Source organism: Epinephelus moara, chromosome 8 (assembly GCF_006386435.1).
Source record: "Epinephelus moara isolate mb chromosome 8, YSFRI_EMoa_1.0, whole genome shotgun sequence".
Taxonomy (NCBI): Eukaryota; Metazoa; Chordata; class Actinopteri; order Perciformes; family Serranidae; genus Epinephelus; species Epinephelus moara.
This window is the reverse complement of record NC_065513.1, coordinates 39,505,390-39,527,030: the sequence shown is the minus strand read 5'-3', so window position 1 is coordinate 39,527,030 and position 21,641 is coordinate 39,505,390. Positions and strand designations below refer to the sequence as shown.

The 21,641-nt window shown below is 40.8% G+C and overlaps 1 protein-coding gene across 1 annotated transcript in view; it reads right to left on the bottom strand.

The window, feature by feature from the left end:
- LOC126394628 (SEC14-like protein 2) overlaps window positions 1-21,143 on the bottom strand; it is a 30,477-nt gene extending 9,334 nt beyond the window's left edge. The window contains exons 1-9 of the mRNA XM_050051559.1: window positions 20,805-21,143; window positions 16,772-16,847; window positions 7,454-7,497; window positions 2,188-2,250; window positions 1,853-2,041; window positions 1,421-1,516; window positions 1,253-1,313; window positions 1,018-1,101; window positions 803-909 (exon numbers count right to left, since the gene is read on the bottom strand). Coding sequence (XP_049907516.1) covers window positions 803-909; window positions 1,018-1,101; window positions 1,253-1,313; window positions 1,421-1,516; window positions 1,853-2,041; window positions 2,188-2,250; window positions 7,454-7,497; window positions 16,772-16,847; window positions 20,805-20,858 — 774 coding nt within the window. The 5' untranslated portion in view covers window positions 20,859-21,143. The remainder of the gene's footprint in view (window positions 1-802; window positions 910-1,017; window positions 1,102-1,252; window positions 1,314-1,420; window positions 1,517-1,852; window positions 2,042-2,187; window positions 2,251-7,453; window positions 7,498-16,771; window positions 16,848-20,804) is intronic.
- Between the last annotated feature and the right edge of the window lie 498 nt (window positions 21,144-21,641).

Sequence of the window (21,641 nt, the reverse complement as noted above, 5' to 3'; positions counted from 1 at the left end):
CACCAAAATTAGTTTGTACGCATTTTTATTTATTTATTTTTTTAAATATGTTAAAATTGGACTATTTTCCCACTGGCAGTAGATTAGAGCCATGCACACAGCTTTGCAGCAGGCATGTATCCCTTTTTGTGTGTGTGTGTTGTTTTTGTATTTTTGGTGCCTTACATTCAACATCACAGACAGGCTGGAAAACAGGTTAGTACATAGTAGAGAGCAGCATGGAGGCCTGTGGTTACTTCTTCTTATACATCTCTTACTCATTCAGTCCCTCTTTCAAGCTCGATGCAGACTCATTTGGATTGATGTTTGAGTGTTGCTCGGGTGGAGACAGATGGTATTTTGTGGGGGCGTGTCACTGCATCTCGCCGGTAAAGGGGCTAAAATTAGCGCATTCAACCAGGTGTTGTGTTTCCAAGAATGCCGATCAGAGCCAGAGCTGATAAATACACGTGACTACTGCAGACTTGAGTGTGAATGCCAATCATAACTTTTCCCATTACATTAAAAAGCCTAATGTTAGCAGGTGTTACGAGGACCAAAGCACAGTCCTCTTTCCAGTCAACTGACAGTGTGAACTCCTTTGTCCTTTGATCCACTTTAAGAGGACTGACGCTGGTTTGTTTGTAAGAACTACATGTGAAAACACCGTAAAGTGTCTGAGAACATCTCAGAGGATCTCAGAATAATTAAGCAGCATCTGCATCAGATACTTGTCTCTTCCAACTCATCATCAGCCCACCTTAATGCCAAAACAACCAGCACCCAAGGGTGTGCAGTTTGCCTTGCTGACTCGCTGACTCACCCTGGTCCGACAGCGAGGATCTCCATCGGGATCTGTCAGTTTCCCCCCGTATATCGCTGGCAGCTCCTCTGCATCAATGTACTTCAGTAACACCTCCTGCCAGTTAGCTGTAGAGGTAACAACAGTCATTTCATCAGAGGACAGAGGTCAAAGTGTTTCTGAGTGGGGTGAAATAGTCTCTAAAATAAGATGCAGTATGATGTGTGGTGTCTCACCCCCGAGGACGTGGATCTTTTGTCTTGTGTTCTCGCTCAGGAAGTGCTTGACGAGGTTGTAGGCCACAGGAAAGAGTTTGGGTGCTGCAGGAGACAAAAGTCAAAAGTGTAAACCAAATGTTGACCACCAAAATTGAAACTCTAGCTCTACAAAAGCCAGATATGATGATAGAGAATACAAACGCAGAAGCACAGTTTAAAGAAATCTGACTCATTCATGAAAGGACAGATTTACCTTTAATGACAAACAGCCTTTTTAGGCCTTCTGGGTAGTTGTCTTCAAACATCTGGAGGATCTGGTGGCACAGAGAAACATATACTGTATTTGGAAGTGTTTAACCAACCTAGCCTCATGTATTTGTTTTGGGAGGTCTGTCTATTCTGTATGTGTGTGTCTCTGTACCTCTCCATATGTTTCTATCGCAGGTTTCCATAAGTGCTTCAGGCCCAAACCTTCTACGTCGTAGATCATGGTGATTGACTCTATGTTCCTCCCAAGCTGGTGACAAAAAAGACAGGAACGTTTATTTTATGAAATTCATTGTAAAATTACCTTTACAATATAAAAACAAAAGCGACTGTAGTTCAGGTGGTAAAGAACAGGGTGCCCGTTACATGCAGGGCTGGTGGTTCGTTCTTGGCTCAAAGTGAACTCAAGAAAGACACTTAACCCCAAATATAAGTCACATTGGATCAAAGTTTCTGCCAAGTGAATGTAAGAATCTAATGCTAATTTTATGAGGCATTTTTTGTTGATTGTTGCTTTTAGAGCTTTGAGCTCTGAACGTGTGAACAGGCGCACTGGATCTCTGTTCTGTGGTCTGTGGTCTTTTACCCTCTGCGATTGGAGGTCACAGTCCTTCTGCAGCATCTCACAGTCTCTGATCTTGGACTTGATGAAGTCTTGTTTAGAGGCAGACAGGAAGAGGCCTTTAGGATCTACAGGTCCGATGACGTCATACCAGATGGGACTGCCCTCGCGGTCGTGACCACACATCCCTCCTGACAGATACTTCTCTATCACCTGCAAACAACGGTCAAGTTAAATGGTTTTGTCAGTCACATACTGGAATATCTGATGTATTTATTTGAAGAGAATCTTTCCTAAAATTACTCTGAAATACGCTGAACCTACAGAAGGTTGTACAATAATGTTTGGGGGAGTTTTACCTCTGGTGGACGCCAGTCGCTGAGTATTGTGTCTATTTTCATCTGTTTCCTAAACTCCAAATGCTGAAAGAAAAGAGGGGTGTGTGTTAAGTTCAGCAAAACTATAAGTAGTGTATACAGAACAGTATATATACAGAGAGTAAATTAAAACTTGTTTTTTTTATGCCTTTGCGCTGGCAATATCCGTGGCTGGAGGAATTATGTTTTTGGGTCGTCCATTCATCCGTCTCATTCTCGTGAATGCAGTATCTCAGGAACTCCTTGAGGGAATTTCTTCAAATTTCGTCCACTTGAACTCAACGATAAACTGATAAGATTTTTGTGGTCATGGGTGGAAGGTCAAGATCACTCTGCTCTCGTCTGTCTCATTGTTGTGATTGCGATATCTCAAGAATAGTTCAAGGCGGTGGCTGGGCTCAGCCTTAGAGATAGGACGAGAAGCACAGACATCCAAAGGGAGCTCGGAGTAGAGCCGCTGCTCCTTTGCGTCAAAAGTGTTCAGTTGAGATGGTTCGGGCATCTGATTAGGATCCTCCTGGGCACCTCCCGTTTAGACTCACAAGTCAGTCTTTAGACGCTTTGCTTAACTAAAGAGTGATGTCTTTCTCCCTGATTTTGTGTTTAGATGGGCGGATACAATTTCAGAGTTTAAAAAAACTTCCTACGTTGCAGAACCAATAGTACATCCGCAGGGCGGTCCTTCGTGGCTCGCTGAACTCTTGTGCTCGTAAACATAGTCCGACTGCGTCGTTTTAAACAAAGTCGCTGTAAGTTCCTCATTTCCACAATCTTGTGGACTGAGCACACGTTTGATAAAACAGAGTTAAATCTCTCGGCATCCATTTTCAAGCTCTCTGTGTGTTTGTGTCCTTGCGGACGAGAAAAGGGGGAACGCACATTTCCGGGAGGGCGTGTCCTTTTAAAAAATGCAAGAGGTGTTGCTTTGTTGCCGGCCGTTTTCTCCGGTGTGTTAAACACACTTTAGAAAGGAGTGTCCCCAGACTATCAGAAGGCGGAGATCTCTGATTGTCTGGTGGCAAGACTACCTCCCGTTAGAGGTGTTCCGGGCACGTCCCACTAGAAGGAGACCCAGAAAACATTGGAGGGATTATATATCTAATCCGGCCTAAGAACACCTTGGCGTCCCTCGGGAAATGGTAGAAGTTGTTGTTGGGGAGAGGGATGTTGGTGCTTTGCTTGGCCTGTTGTCCCTGTGACGGTCCGGATTAGTGGATGAAATGGATGGATGGTGGGTTTTTTGGGTTTACATGGACTCAAGGATGAAATGATTAGAATTTGGTGGTCAAAGGTCACTGTGACCTCACAAAACATCTTTTTGGTCATAACATAAGAATTCTTATGCTAAGTCTGACAAAAATAGGATAAAGTGATGACATTTTATATCCAAAAGGTCAAAGGTCAACATTACTGTAATATAATGTTCTGACATTTCTGGCCATTACTCAACATCTGAACTCTGACCAAATGTCTTCCCTTCTGTGCCTGATTGGTGACACTAATCTTTGGTGCCCACCTTGTAACTGTGCTGACTGTATAGATCTTCTGGGGCAAAGATGTGTGTGGAGCATCCATGTTTTCACAGACATGGATGTAAACTGTAAGTGCAACTTGGGTGGTCGCGGAGGCGTACAACCATGAAGTGATCATTCTAGTTTACTTCCCTGGTAGTTTGTACAGTGGCGGATCCGCCCTGGCACAATGTGGGGATTTAAGTGGCTTAGTGGTTTCAGACAGAAGGTGATGTAAAACCTGCCCCATCAGCAGGAAGGGGATCAGTATGTACCATGCTGTGTTCACACTACAGTTAGCACATGTATGCCAACACATAGCTACAAAACTCAAACACACAATAAAGGCAAAAAAGATGTTTTAAATTGGCAAATTGGCTCATTTTGATTGTTTTGTTGTTTGTTAGCTGCCTGGTTGATACATTTAGAAACTAACAGATAATTTAAACTACTGGTGTCAGATATGAAGAAACCAGAACAATGTGTGGGTGAAGGTCAGATGGGAGTGTGAGTTTGATAAGGTTTGTTCAAAGATTAAAGCTACAGTTACACAGTAACCATCTTGTTTTTTAATCTCTATTCCAATGTGCTGAGAGGCATTTCCTCGACAGTGTGACTGTTCAGTTTATCTTACATGCAGTATATGCCAATATTTGAACGTAAACACAGATACAAGCCCTTTCAATGCATGACATAATGTTGTTTTAAATCAAGAAACAAATGTAAAGGAATCAATGTTAAGGGTGGTTAAACCTGACTAAACCTGAGAACCTCCAGTACTGTTAATGTCACCTGAAAGCCCCTTTTAAGAGCTAATAATCAATATACCTTACTATATAATGACGAAAACTCTGTCGGTGTGTCTGTTCCACATTTTTCTCCTCACTGACTTGGTCAATCCATGTGAAATTTGGCACAGTGGTAGAGGGTCATGGGAGGATGCGAATGAAGCAATATTACATCAATTGGCCAAAGGGGGGCGCTATAGCAACCAACTGAAATTGCAAACTTTGAATGGGCATATCTCATGCCGTATGTCGTAGAGACATGAAACTTTGCACAGAGATGCCTCTCCTCATGAGGAACACATTTGCCTCAAGAACCCATAACTTCCGCTTATATAGATTTTCCGCCATTTTGAATTTTTTGAAAAACACTTCAAATGGATCTCTTCCTAGGAAGTTTGAGCGATCTGCATGAAACTGGGTGAACATAATCTAGGGACCAATATCTAAAGTTCCCTCTTGGCAAAAGTTGGAAAACTTACTAAAACTGAGCTTCTATAAGGCAATGAATATTGCGGAGGGCGTGGCTCATCACATAAAGGTGTATAACATCTCAAGGGTTTCACCCATCACCACGCAACTTTGTAGGCATATGACCACACATAATCTGAGGGGACCCCTCCATTATTGACCCCATCAAACAAAATGGGGGCGCTAGAGAGCTAATTTCTTATCTAGGCCTAACCGCCATATTGATTTTTACTAAACTTGGTAGATATGTAGAACAGGACGCCTCAAGGTGACTGGAGAAATTTAACTCTAATTGGCAACTGGGTGGCGCTATAACAACAGAAAAATGCTTAAAAATGGCTAAAATGCGACCAATCGCTGTGGCTCCCCCTGTGGACCAATGTTGTTGTTTTTTAAATTTTTGGTATGATATGCTGTACTCAATGGGTATGGACTAGTTTCACATTAACATTGACTCAAGACCCAGATATGTTTCTCAGGAGTTGGTGGAGAGCCAACAAGAGTTAAAAAGAGATTGGAAATTGAGCTTAGTTTCATCAGGTGGACAGAAACATGACTTTAAAGTTACAATCTTGAAGATCGTAAGTGCTATATCGTAGGCAAATGGATTTTTTTGAGTTTCTTGAAGATGATTCACCGATCATCCAAGAGGCTTCTTCAGTGCTGAGAACTTAGCACTTAGGATTACCATGACCTGGATGACTGCAAACCTTCACCAGAATTTTGAAAATCTGTGTTTCGTTCTCTTTGGTGACACCCGCTGCACATAAGCGATATTTGTAGATGCGTTTTTAGATCTCATTTCCCAAAGATCCAAACACTGTCTATTTGGTATCTCTTTGTTTGGCAATATAGGGATTTTCCATTGGCACTTTTGGCCATGCCAACTCAAACCATGCTGCGGTGATTTGCATTTCCATTACCAGTTTAAATATGCCAAATTGTGCGGAGTTGCTACTGAGATCAACCATCTCAGGATTTGGGTCAGTGTGTGCCAAACTGTCTCAGAGCAGGTTGCAGTGACGTCAGATGGACTTGGTCAACATTCCGGTACGATTCAGTGATGTTCAGTGTCTAAAGCCTAATTCAAACCAAAGAGTCGCAACAAGACAAAAATGTTTAGAACGTTGCAGAGAAAAGTCATAAAGTGGCCGATCTGAGCTCGACTCAAGCCGGTTGATTGTGTCACATGCATCTCAGCTGGTCAAATCAGTGGCAGCTGGTTTTAGAACATAAAGCCCGTCACCTGCTTCTACAGCCAATCGGTTTGTAGTGAAGTCAGCTGGTCAAATCGAAATGACTGCAGATGGCGTGTTCGCTGGCTGCAGCAGATGCTCAGCAGCCACAAAATAAGCCTGAAAAGCTGCAAATCAGAACTGAGGTACAGAGAGTTGTTGCACAGAGATGATACACCATCTCATCTAGTTGCATTGGTGTGAACTGGCAGGTTTTTAGAACGTTGCAGAACGGCGCATTGGAAGTAGTTGCCTGTTTCAACTCATCTCGTTGTGAATCTTTGGTCTGAACTGGGCTCAACCCAACTCACGCAATACACAGTATGTGGCAAACAAAGACGCAACAGCAGCTTGAAATGTGATAATTGACATGCTACCAACAACCGTTGCACTGTGCAATGGTAAACAGCGCTGAAGAGGGTGCTGCTTTTAAATGTCATCGACTCAACACAAGTGCGTCATCTGTTAAAGACACACCTTCAAGTGAGTAGTCTTGTTACCTGCTGGGCTGCCGTGCCGAGTCATACCGAGTCATACCATGTAAAGCCCAGCCAGCACATGTATAAAACAAAGTTAATAGTGACTGTTTACTTGCAATGCTAGCAGAGACTGTAACAATAACAGTACACCACTTAACATGCAAGTGATTTAAAAAGTGACTTTGTTAGCGTTAGCTCCGTCTACGCCCACCCAGTTCCTAACTCTGCTAATGCAAGGGCTTTCATCACTGGGCTACAGACTCAGTCTCCACTGTGTTACCTCACTCAACGATAGAAACTTAATAGCCATTTATTTAACTGAAAATCTTTCTGATGCTCTGTGTGTGCTGATTTGTGGAGGTAGGCAGCTAACGATAACATCTTTGTAAGACGACAGTATGTCAGAGCTCTGTGTCAGCCAGTTTGTTGTGGACTTCTTTTGACCCCTAGTGGACACATATCTGTTAATGCAGTTTTAAGTTAGGTGGCTGTAAATCTTACTCCATCACTTTAAGTATTCATATAATCCTTTTTATCTATATCTTATCTCCTCAGGCAGCTGTGATGACTCAGTTTCCCCACAGCGAGCCATTACCACACTGCTCCTCTCTAATCTGCAGCCGCCCCTGAGCTGATAAACAGTCTGTGCTGGTGCTAACTGCACTTTCACGCACAACACAAATTAGTCACCGAAAGAGAGGGCATGGAGGATATAGCTCTGCTTTCAATTCAATACATGACTTGAACAGAGAGGCTGAACATGTTACCTTTCGCAGCATGGCCTCTGACTTCTGCACATTGAAGTTTCTGGCTGAAAGAGAAAGGAAAGTGAAAATAAAACAGACATCCATTATCCATAAATGTTCAAAGGTCTTCAACCACAATGCAGAGAGGGACAATTAGAGTGAAATTCCACCCGACATATTGTGCTATAAGTGCTTTACAGAGGGAGGAAAAGGGAGGGGGGATAAAAGATGAGGAAGAAGATATACAAGAAAGGACAAAGTGTACAAACTAAAATAAAAACTGAACCAAATCATAATGATAGTTAATCACGTCCTGCAAACACATCCTGTAAAGAAGTGACAATGTATGTGATAACCAGGGCCACACACAGAAATGGCTGAGCCCCTGAAAAGTTCCAGCGTGGTTTTTTTTTTAAATTCTTTTTCATTTTCTTGCAACAGTTGTGCAGCTTACAAAAAATGGACTCATTAATTTCAAGAGAGGGGGTTTTCATTATGAAGATGGTTTAAAAAAAAAATTTGGTCATCGTTGCTGATGTTTAGGGTGGGCATGATTATCCTCCTGAGGGTGCCGTAGCATTGTTCCGACCTCTCATTGTTCCGACCTCTCATTAGTCCGACGCCCCGTTGTTCCGATATGTGATTATACTAGGCTATACTGAATGTGTGTACCATAGAGGATCAGCAACACAACAAAAGTAGGCTACTGGTCAAGATACAAGTGTCATAGAGAGAAGAGAATGAAACACCATAACCTCCTGTTATTAACTCTGGGGTCCGGGTTGTGTGGGGAGCTCGCCGCGGTGCTGAACGGCTCCTGGCGGGCGTATTTCTACCTTGATGGTGCGCCGTGACCGGCTCTGGGTCAGCTGGGAAAGGCTTGAGGCGGAGCAGGCTCACAGCTTATGTGTTTGTCACTTTCTTTTTCATTTTAACCCACACCATGATCTTTTCCTGACCCTAACCAAGTGGTTTTTGTGCCTAAACCTAACCAGACCTTAACCACAGGGCATCATGATGATTTCGGAACAATGGGACTTCGGAACAATGGGTTTAATATGATCGGAACAATGGGATGTCGGACCAATGGGCAGACCCCCTCCTGAGACCCGAACATTTGTTTCGTATGCGTTTTCAATTTTTCCTAGCTATTTGAGATAAGTAGGACCTGATAAGTATAAAAAAAACTAAACATTGTCAATGATAATAAATTAAGTCCCAATATCCTCAAATGAGACAATAATAAAGTCCCAGCTGATGAAAAATTCCCAATGTCTACCAACAAGTACTTTCTAACTAACAGTGTCTTATCTTGTTACCAATGCTAAAATTAGTCAAATTTGTTGCCATATCAAACTACAAACATTATTAACCATAAATAAACATGTTTCCACCATTAGATGTGATCAGGTTTTGGACCATGTCGACTTTTGTGTCAGGGTCGGCTGCAGACTGACTTGGCAGAGATGGCTGCCATCTTGTTTTTACATGGATTAGTGTATTGTACTCTTACTACCACTAGATGGCACAGAAAAGTGTTCACGAACGAGGACGATAGGTCTGAGTTAAGCAGAATGACGTACGAGGTCAAGTAAACCCAAAATGCAATGTCCTCACATGAGGACACAGGGTCTCTCCATGTCCCCTCCCCCTACCCCAAAGCGTTCCCCATTTAATCTCTCATGAGCGGCCCTGGTGATCATATTTGAACTCCTTAAAAGGGCTAAATGTGCCAATCATTCAGTCTGTGAAGTTGTGAAAGCGTTAATCTTCTTAAGAGATTAAACTTTTGAAACAACAACAAATATAAGCAAGATTTGGAAGGGCAAGGTCTGGAGCACACTGTTACAGTTACAACTGTAGCATTTAATAAAGTGCAGCAACTAATATTCCTGTCTCATTGTTTTGCCTCTTGAAGCATTAGTTGAGGCATCTTTGTTCAAACAAGAACACTTTTTTTTTTTTTGACAAATGGAGCGACGCCTGTGAGCTACTTCAGACGGTCAATTCAAGCTACACTGATTCATAAACACACATCATACATCACTCTGCATGTCATCTACAAAACACACCCTCCCAATTTGGCGGACTATTTAACAAAATAGAATATTTTAATAAAATATTTAATCATCACTTCCCAATATCTCATGTAAACATATCTGTGGGGAGTGATGAGGCTGGAGTCTAGACGCCAAACTCTATTTTCTGCTGTTGAATTGAACATTTAAATGTGAGTTGTCTGACTAAAATAGCGTCAAAACATTATATTAAAGTAGGGATGTACGATAATATGGGCACGTCATCTGTATCAGCCGATATCAGCTTTAAAATGAACAGAATCTGGGCGTCGGTAGCTTAGTGGATAGTGCCGGTGCCCATGTATAGAGGTGATGCCTTGCTGCATGAAAATGTGAACAGCATGCCAACAATTATACAAGACTTGTGTAAAAGTCTCTTTTAATCCTCCATGGTGCCCTCTCCGTCCACACATGACACAGTGGAACAAATTTTGAGGAAATGCTAAAAAACCTACCAAGAATCAAAACAAAAGTATCTCTTAAATTGTATAATTGTCATTGCTACCCTCTGGGAATAAACTTGTATAACATCCAAAAGACGTCTTCTTCTCTAATGTATGAAAACCACTGTGTCAGTATGACTGATCCAGAACACAGCAGACACACAGTTCACTGTCTTAATACTCTATCTAAGGTGATTAGCTCTGGCTGACAGTCTGGTGGAAAGGCACAACAGTGGTATTGAAGGGAGACTTACAACTTACTCCTGCAGTGGATTATTCTGCACCTAATGCTGCAGTCTGGCACCTTAACTAGGGCATAGTGACTTAATATTACAAAAGCACAGAGCGGACTCTGGCAGATGACCAGGCTGTGTGTTATTTTAAGTTCATAATAACTGTTATGCTCTGATCAGATCATCTTGATGGTGGATAATAACAGTAATTTATAAGGTCTAAAAACTAATGATATACACACTGGATGGATGAATGGATGGGTGCGTCTCCTGCTGCTTATAACATAGAAGTGTATTCAACTGTATAATGAGGTTATGTGTAATTATTTCTCAGGAGTGGAACAGACATTTCTTTGTTTTTAAGGTTATATCAAACCCAGGGTTGCTCCTTAGATAACTGTGCAAATGCAGATATTTGATGGTCTGACATAACACTATCTTAAAGGGATAGTTTGGATCTTGGGGCTACATGAGGTACTTATCCATAGTCAGTGTATTAGATACAGCAGATGTCAGTCAGCACGCCCCCACTTTGGAGAAGCAGGCTGGGATAATGCCAGGGCAGCCAAGAAATGTACTGCTGTGGACAAAACAAATTTTAACCACCAAAAAAGTCCAACAGGGCCTACACCACTTTACTAGCTAGGAGACTGATACTGTTCGAATGGAAGGAGGCTTCACCCCCTACTTTTGCACGTTGGATAAGAGAGGTCATGCAGTCTTGGAAATTATAAAAAATTAGATACACTATGAGAGGAACGGTATCTAAATTCTACTCAACATGGAGGACCTTTTTAGACTTTGTGGAGGAATCGGATGCTCAGTTGCTAGCAGAAACTGAGTAAGTCACAATTCAGATCTACATCTCTTTTATCCTCTTTCCCCTTGTTATTTTTTTATTTATTCATTTAAAAAAAAATATTACACACACACACACACACACACATATATATATATATATATTTTTTTTTTTAGTTATTCTTTTCTCCTTCATTCATTTAGTTTAGGGTGGGAAGGGTCTGTGTCGTGGGTGGGTAATGGGAGGGCTGCTGAATGTTGCTGCTGTTATGAGTCCATTGCCTGCTGCATTGACTGTATTGTTTGTTATAAAAACTGAAAAATAAACCTTGATTTAAAAAAAAAAAAAAAAAAAAAGTCCAACAGAAAAAAAAACACCCTAACAATTTAAGTGTACGCTATATTAGAGCTGGGCAATATATTGATATTATATCCATATCGTGATATGAAACTAGATATGGACTTAGATTTTGGATATCGTTATACTCTAAGTGTTGTCTTTTCCTGGTTTTAAAGACTGCAATACAGTGAAGTGATTTAATTTTTGAACCTACATTATATCCACATAACTGGTGATTATTTATCAAAAAAAAAAAAAAGTCATGTCGGAGATATTTGGTCAAAAATATTGTGATATTTGATTTTCTTCGTATCGCCCAGCCCTATGCTATATTTTGAATGTTGTCACTGCTTTACCTTGCCACAGACAGCCCTGTCCGGCGGCCTCAGTTTCCCATGTATGCTCTCGTCAAAGCCACCAGATTCCATTGACAAAAACAGTCATTTTAGCTCACTGAGCACGGGAGCTGCTGGGTTACCACTGCCTCCATCAGTTACTTTGTTTGTGTTATTGTGTGACTTTGGTGAATCCAAACTAACCCTTTTGAGTGTCAGAGTCACACAATAATGCAATAGACTAACTGATCGAGGCAGCGGCAGACCTGCAGCTCCCATGTTCTGTTGTGTTAAATTACTGTTTTTCTCAATGGAGTCTGGTTGAATGCTTTATAGCAACTTAACCACTGTCTGATTGCAGCTGCTTAAATATTCTAGATATAGTGTACACCTAAACTGATATTGCTGCTGCCCCTTTCCACAGCAGCACATTGTTAGACTTATGTGGTGGTGCTCTTTTTGCGTCTCCAAACTGGGGGCGTGTCGACTAACATCTACTGCAGGTATTACATTATCTATGGAGAAGTACCTCATCAAACCCCACTTCAAAAGATCTGATCCATCCCTTTAAACTGTGATAGAGTTGCATAATGTAGCCGATATGAGGACAAACTCAGTCAGGATATTATCTGATAAGATTTACTGTAATGATGCCATCTTTATCTCCCACAGCACTGGTGCAGGTTTAATAAAATATGCAGCAACAGTGCACTTTGTGACCATGGTGTGGTCTTTTGAATCATCACACTCGTGGCCCTCGGTTTCAACCTTTAAGAAAGACTTAGATAACACATAGGCGAGACATTATGTCATGTTACGTGACTGATATGGTGAAGGCATCATTCTTTGGCAGTTGACAGCAAAAATATACATATCTTTTATGCTGCACAGGTAGCTAAAGATGCTGCAACGGCTACATGTGAAGAGAACACAAGCTAAAGTCAAAGGAAGAAGGAAAGAGTCACAATATTTTTAGTAATCAAAATGTCTGAAAGAATACATGTGACCATGATGTTTCCAAACAACTGTCTTGTGACTAAAACCAGACTTCAGTGGTTTTCATAAAAAGCTGCTGCTTGCAAAATCAGTTTCACAGGACAAAATGTAAACCAAAGTGTCCTGACATAATCCAGTGAAACTGATATGCCAGTTTAAAACCAGTCACAGCCTGAATTGGTGTCATTTACCTGACTCGCCCTTTATCTCTTAAGGCCCTTTATCTCATGGTGAAGCTCGTCAGAGATAAATACTGTATGGAGTGAAACTCATCTGAGGGTAGACTTAGAGGACATTTGTTTAATTGGTTCCACTAAGGAAATGAGAAGGGTCATTGGCCTCGAGTACAAGACTCATGTCTATCATATGACAGAAACAGGGTCAAACTGGATCCATCACACAGTTAGGCTTTGTGATATAAATCACTTCACTCACAATATCATGAGAAACATGACACCTTTACATAGAATGAATGAATAGAGCTACGCCCAGTTTACCTTAGATCATGACCCGAGATAGTTTTAAAACTTCATTTTGGATATGCTTTTCTCTACGGCAAGCTGCTACTTCACCTCAAAATCAGTTCTTGAAACCTTTTAGTTTTGCTGTTTAGGAAGCCATATTTTCACAAACAAAAAACATTGAGTACACAAGAAGTGATGGACAGACAACTCAAGAGGCCTCAAGTGCAGCTGGGCTCAGATCCATCAAGTAGCTTTGCTTTGCTGCACATAAACTGGTGAATTGTAATCTAATTTTGAACCAGGCCTAACTTAGTTTTGAATTTGGCCAAGCAGCAACCTCCAGGGCTGGAAAAAGCCAGTGCATTAGTTCCAAAAAACTGCAGCTCCTTGATTGGCCTCTTGAGCAAACAAAACCATGACATAATCCCACATTCCCAAATGATAGACGTAGCCGTAGCTGTTGATTTTTCAGTGTATTTTTAGGTCATGAAAGGTAACGTTTTAGTCGCCTAAAAAGTTGTACTACAAGTTTGGTTTGGTTGTACTAAAAGACCCTCCAAAGAGTGGGATGTTCAGTTTTTCCAGTAAGTGCATTTTGTTTTATAGTTTTAATCCCTTTTTTGCTAGTGAAAATGATCACAGTTAACCATAGACTGTAACACCAGGCCCCAAGGAAGTGCGCCAGGCTTTAAAGCCAATTTTACCTGTTGCCAAACTACAATTTCCAAGTCTGTCACGTGATGCCAGTTGAGCAGAACAACCTCCTTGAAATTACTTGTTTCACTGTCAGAATTTGATCCATTTGGTTCAATAACATTTGAAAAGTCCAAAAGAACGACTCAGTGAAATCATTTTATCCCCATTTAAGCGCTAAACCAGAAGTAGCTGCTTGGTTTGTAGTGCGCTTGCTTAATGGACCCAATGTTGCGGAAGCAGTGCTGATCATCTGGGTGATTTATACGCAGCAGTTGAACTATTTTGGCTTCATGTGCCACTGAGCAACTTTCATAGGCATGAACAGAAGCCTGCCTCCAAAGCTGTATTGGGTCTCTTTATACATCCATGCCATACAGCCATAGATGCTAACCAAGCTAGCAGCTAGTGTTAATGCTGTTCACACAAAGAAAAGCTAAAGGCTACTAGTCATTTTCAATGAGAGCTGGTGACATGAAGCTACAAACTGACACCCGACACTTGTCGCTGTTGATGGGGAGCTACGAATCAAAGTTGAGCTGGACTAAACTTTTTCAGCGTTCCAATGACTCGGCGAAGCGTCAACCAATCATATGTTTTTGTTTCTAGTTGTGGTACTGTGTCAAGCTTTGAGTGCTTTCACACCTGCCCTGTTTGGTTCAGTTCAATCAACTTCTTGAAGAGGTGGTCTCGGTCTGGCGGTTCATTTGTGGTGTTCCGACCTGGATGTGAAGCAACTGCAGTCACATGACACATTGTTTGGGTTAAACATGAGCATGTTACAGTCCTGGAGGATTATTAATGTGCACCTCCTCCTGTACTGCCTTAATATGCACATTCAGCACATCCAATGCATCAAAACATTGTTTTCTAGTTGGAGCCGCGCCTCGTTTTCAAACTGTATGGTTTGACTAAAATGAACAATGACAGCAATATAGTCCACGATGAGCAGCGCTAAAATCAGCCTGCGTAGTTGTCCCTCCATTGTGACATTAGAAAGTGTCACATTTATCTTGCAAGTGTACTCTTCTTCAACGTTTGCTTTACTTCCTGGATTTTTCCCACATGGAAATTCTGACCAATCAAGAGCAGCTTTCTCACACAAGGCATTTGATCTGGTCCGCTTGTAAATGCTGCCGTGAGAACATGAACCAACTCTAGGCAATTATACAACTTTGTAACAAAATTAGTCCCTGATTCAGACCAAAGCAAGACAACTCTAGGTCTGAAAGCACCCTTAGTGAGATGACGCTATGCTGCCTTTATGTGTTTGTGTTGCACATGGAGATATAACAGGGTGGCAAAATGTGTAAAATGGGGCTCAGACATTGATCAAAAGCCAGATTTTTTTGACCAAGTACAAACTTTAGATGGCAAGTAGCAGACACACACAAGCTTGTGAAGACGTAACTGATCATACAGCTTAAGAGATACGGCAAAGGTTGGAGAGAGAGGGGGAATGACATGCAGCAGAGGGCCGCAGGTCGAAATTGAGCCTTTGCCACTGCAAAGGCCTCAGCTTAAATGGGGCGCACACTCTACTAGGTGAGCTAGAGGTCATTCCAATACACCATCATTTCCTCGAGTCTTAATTACATGGTCAAGGTCAAGCTCCTTAGTGCTCACTGTCATTTTATTCACTAGCTTTTGTTTCAAATCAGTGGACTGCACTGAGCTGTCCTCAAACAGCTTGAATGGAAATCATCTTTACATTCACGTTGAAAGGAAAATAACTTGAACCATTCAGAGCGTACATTGGCCAAACAAACACCTCATTGTCTGTGTTTGGAGCTGTGACGCTGAACTTCACCGCCGCCATGATCATTTAGTTCGGCTTCATTAGAGAGAACAATGCGCCTTTACTGCCCCTGAACTCTTCTTACGAAACAAGTTTGGAGGGAACGTTCAGGGAGCTTGAACCCAGAAGAGCAACAGGAACACGACAGCTGAATGTCTCCTGGCAGACGGGCTGTCTTCCATCGTAGTGCACCTTTAATGCGATTAGCCGTGGATTAGCCTGAGACACAGAGTGCTAGACCTCTGCTGCAGAACTAATCACAACAAGGCCTCCTTTAATCACTTGCTTCACATTTCCTCCAGAGTCTGAACGCGTAAACTCATCAGGGCTTCTGCAGCATTCACCAGGTTAAATTTTAGGGACGATGAGGCCAAGATTTATTTCTCACCATATCACATTTTTTTCAGAACTTCTCAGCAGTTTATACCAATAATTTTCCTTTGATATGATTAATCAAATTATTACAACATGGATTACAACAGATGATTAGTGGAAAAATTAGAGATTGATTAATTAATTGATGACACCATGAGCTTCCCAGCTACTGTACCAAGTAGTAGTGATAGTGTTTGCAGATGGTCTGATGTTTTACCACAATACCACTTTTAGTTTTTGGGTAAATAGCTCCTGACAGACCACGGTCAAATAGGGTACTTTCTGAAATTAAATTTAAGACGTAAACTTAGTTCAGTGCTTTTTATGACCTATGATAACCTCTCCTCAGCTCACCCGAGGAAAATCAGAATTGGGGAATCAGTCACATCTTATTTGGGAAGTTAAAAAAAACTCGTGTCTTCCTGATTTAGTTTATCTGCTGAGTAACCAGTCACAGACCAGGTGCGTTGTTTCACTTGTGGTTTGAGCATCGTGTTCCGGCGTGAAAACCATGTGAGTCCATTTCTCAAGCCCTGCAAACAAGAGTGTTTACATATGTTGCACCACGTCCTCTCGTGTAATAAACCACTGCAGCTTCTGCTTTTTGCACAATTAAAACACCAATGACAGATTTTCCCTGCAAATGCATGCAAATATTTAACAGCAGGTCATCACACATTTTATACTAAAGCAGAGGGATCATCATGGGAGAGGTTCTGCTGTTTGTGCGAGTTCAAGCTGTGGTCAGGGTAAAGGCAGCAGATGCCTCACGATTTTTCAACTCACCCCTGAGCCAGCGTAACAGGAAGTGGTCATGCTGTGCAGGAAGTTGAGGAAGAATGTCTTGTATCCTCTCTCGAAACTGTTGACAGAGGAAGGACAGAAGAAGAGACGTGTGATCGACACATTTTGTAGATGAACCAAAAGAGGATTTGATACAAGAAGAGACTTTGAGGGAAATTTTAGTCCTTACAGACACAGTTTTGAACCTATAGGTTAAACAAATGCAGCATTTTCCTTTGTTTAAAGCTTTTCACTGATCTCAGATTAGCAGGTTTTATTTCCTAACGCTGCTCAAACTTGTGACTAATTAATGTAATGTTGAACAATGGATGCCTGTAAAGATGTGTTGCATGGGTAGAAAACAAAACCACTTAGGTTTCACTACATGGCCTAAAGTATGTGGACACCTGTGTGAGGACACTTGAGCATTAGAGCTGCAAAATAAACTGCCAGTTTTTTTCTTGGTACACTGTTTGGTTTGGCCCCAGTTTTCATATTTACTTTGCTCGTTTTGTCGGACCAACAGTCAAACACTCAAAGATATTTAGTTTGCTATAATATAAGACGCAGAAAACCTGCAAATATTCAAAATTGACAAGCTGCAACCAATATATTCTTGTTATGTTTGCTGAGGAAAAGACTCAAAGAACTGTGAAACCACGAGCACTAATCTGCCTTTGCTCTTCTGGTTTTAGGTTTTCCTCAACATTTAGGAACCTGGCTGCAGGGATTTGCTCCCAGTCAGACACAAGAACATTAATAAGATGTTGTGCAACAAAGTCTGAGTCTCAGTCAACATTTAAATTCATCCCAGAGGTGTTGGATGGGGCTGAGGTCAGGACTCTGTGCAGACATGTCAGGTACAGTGAAGTGCACGGGTGTATTGTCATGTTGAAACAGGAAAGTTCCCAAACTGTTGCCACAAAGTTGGCAACGCACTCTTGTCTAAATTATATGTATCATTATCAGTACTAACACATCCCAATTTGGGGTGCTGCAACTTCTCTTCACTGTTTAGCACAAGGCACTCTCTCTTGTTTATCACTCATACCTGTCCCCATAAAACAAGGGCAGGTAGGAACCAATTAGTTCATAACCAAGGGAGCACAATGACTCCACTTAAACACCGCTCATGAAAATACATATGAAACAATACACAAAGTACTATAATGACAATGACATAATAATTTACCAGTAACTCAATAATGCTGAATCTGTTAGTACCCATTAATAAATGACACAGTAACTTAAGTAATAATTAACCCAAAAATATAATGTGTGCCATAATTATGGTTACAATACTATGAGCAGGTGCGTCCACACAGCTTTGGCCATGTAGATGCACAGCTAACAGATTTCCTCTCAAGTTCAGATAACTTTAGTTTTATGATGAATCACAGTAAATCTGACTATTTATAACATATGAATCATGTGAAAACAGTGGTGTGGAAGTGACCAATAAACACAGGCACTATAAAGTACAGACATAGGACAGCCTTTATAAAGAGTTTGCAGCTGATGACTTCACTGTGACGGCTGATACGTAATATAAAATGGGGGTGGGGGAAAAATCGATACAGCATAGTGGTGCGATATTTGTCTGGCAGTATCATATCGTCACACAGTGCTAAGTATCGACTACAGCAGCTAATGTCCACTACATTAGCTGCTGTAAAAAGAAACTGTCTGAAGTGAAATGAACAGACTGTCAACATCAGATTTATCTAATAAGATAAAGTTTTCAAAGTTTTCTTCAGGGGACATACATTGCAACATATTTAACATCACTATAATCATGAGTCATATCATGACTCATGATTATAGTGATAATATCACATGGTGGATCCCCCTAACACAACAATGGCCTAAATAAAAAGTGCCCTGTATGTATGGCCCACCAAAGGTTCCAATCCAGCCCTCTAGATGACTTTGCACACCTAATATTGATGCACCTGAAGGCGGAGAGGTTTCAGATTTCAGGAGCAGTTTAAACAGTGAGTAGATACCTCATATAAAATGCTATTAATTAACAATAATTGAAGTTTGACGGTACATTTGCGAATTATATTTTGTGTTAGTAATCTGAATCTGCAGTGTACCTTGGGATTAAAGATAACAAATAAAATGTAGCCGTAAAAAAGTACGATATCTGCTTCCGAAACGTCGTGGGAAAGAAGTAGCAAAGAGTGGAAATACTCATGTAAAGTACAAGTTACTTAAAGTTCTACTACAGTACTTGTAAATATAGTTACCTTCCACTTAGGGTTGCAGTGGTATGAGATTTTAACGGTTTGATTACCTTCTCAGAAAATATCATGCTCTCAGTTCTCTAAAATAACTATAAATACTTTTTGTGGTCAGATTTTAAAGATACTGAACATTGTGTGAGATATTGTCAACCAGCAGCTTCAGTACAAAAGAATCTGTATCAGACTTCTATCTTAAAACAGTGTAGGTGGAACCCTGCTGCTGAGGCACTGACAAAACTCCAGACTGTAAATGGTTTATAAGGCAGGGGATGACTTGACCTGCTTCTTCAACTGCTTCTGCTTTAAAGGAAAATTATGAAAAAAGTGCACATGTAATGAAAGTGAGTAGTCGACCGATAATTTTTCTGAGGATATTGCAGGCTGTTCATCATCTGGTTTGTAAATGGATGTTTTCTGAATGAACTAATTTACACTTAATAAATTGAAGGAGTTTTTATTTATAGCTTATGATGTGATGGTTTCACTGGTCCGGCCCACTTGAAATCAAACTGGGCTGTACGTGGCCCCTGAACTAAAATGAGTTTGACACCACTCAAAAATGTTGGTTTCATTGCTGAGACTGCTGACAGCCTTGTATATGGGGCGCCTGCTTTATCCACTAAGCCACCGATGCCCCTCAAAAAGATTATAACAGAAATAGAGTTAAAGTCATCAAAAAGGAGCACTGTCATTTGCTGCCTTAGTTTTGATTGATAGTAATTGTGGCATCTTATTTATTAGACTAACAGTTAGAGTTTAAACACTGAATTGTTTCATTAAGTAGCTAATAAACAGAAAAGTAACAGCAATTCTGGTAATCGGTTAATCATTTTTTAAATCCTTTTTTTCCTCCTTATTTAAGTGAAAATTACGCCCTTGCTTTGAGAAGGCATCCTACACTGAAGGTGTAACTAATGGCTTTATTAATTGTCCAAACATAAATAAATAATGTACCAAGGTTTTACAGATCAGTTACAGGCCATTAAAAAGAGGAGGTGACAGTTTAAAGCTGCAGCGTTTACGCAAGTAGTCGATTACCCTATCAACTAAATATTAATCTGCAATTACTTTGACAATCAGTTAACAGTTTTAGTCATTTTCATGTGAAAATGCCAAATATTTGTGAGGATTTGATGCTTTTCTTTGTCACATGCAGACTGTTGATGGGACTAAATGAGCTATGGGAATAGATATCCCTGGGCTGTGGGGAATTTTAAAGGCCATTGTTCGCTATTTTCTGAGATTTTACACGATAATTCATCGCTTACTCAAGAAGATAATGAAAATAATTATTAGTAGCAGTCCTGAGAAAGTCAACAGTTATTAGAAACCAAAAGTTGTTCTCAGTAAAAACTTATAACTGATCTATAAAGCATTATTAAATGATTAGTTAACCATTTATAAGTATATAATTACAGCTTATAAACTCTTTATAAAGGGTGGTTTATTAGAAAGAGGTACCAGAGCTTATATAATCAATATTGTTGCATCCTGCACAAAACTTTTCAGCTCTCTCTAAAAGCTCTATTGTACAAATTCAATAGCATTTTTTAGAATATTTTTCTAGTTTATGTTCTTGACTTTTGCAGCTTTTGACTTTTATTTCCCCTTAATATGTTAATTATATGCAGCAAATTCCTTGTGAGTGAAAACCTACTGGGCAATAAACCTTATATTGATTTTTATGCAACAGGTGCAGAGACACCAAGAAGGAGAATTATGGTATAATGACAGGCCTCTTCAATATACAGCACAATTATTAATAACGTTATTACAGCAGCACTCACCTGCTCCAGCGCCTCAGCCTGTTTAGGACTGAGGTCCCCGAGTCTTCCGCTCATGTCTCGAGCAGCAGATGCTTCACGGATCCAGACGGAGCTGCTTCAAAGTCAAATGAACGGACTGACGCACCGAGAGAGAAACAGCACCGTCACCGTGAACCGGGACAGGCGGATTCTGTCGTTAACGCCTCCCCGGTGATGCTCATTCGCTTCCCGGCTGCAGTGTCGTGTTGTCCCCGCGGTCAGCTGCCTGCAGATGGATAAATGGTGAGAGGATGATGGAAAAAAATGTAAACACGACACGAAACGCCCATCAGAGCTCCAGTCCAACCAGCTGACTCGGCCAAAGATAGGAGGAGACATGACAGGAGGATCACTCCTGTCGAAAAGGAGGAACCAAAGAGAGGAGAAGCCCCGCCCCCTCTACAAACTACAAACTGTTTGCATTTTTTATTTCTCCTAGGTATTTGGGATCAGTAGGACCTGATAAGTATTAAAAAAAAAACTAAATAGTCCACAATAATAAAGTCCCAATGTCCTCAAACAAGTACTTCCTTATTAACAGTGTCTTAGCTTGTTACTGTTGCTAAAATGTGCTAATAATTTTGTTGCCATAGCAAACTACAAACATATCAACTAGTCCATACAGTTTCCGTGATTATGTACAGCATACCATACCATGACTTAGTCATACCAAAAATTAGAAAAAACAACAACATTGGTCCACAGGGGGAGCCACAGCGATCGGTCACATTTTAGCCATTTTTAAGCATTTTTCTGTTGTTATAGCGCCACCCAGTTGTCAATTAGAGTTAAATTTCTCCAGTCACCTTGAGGCGTCCT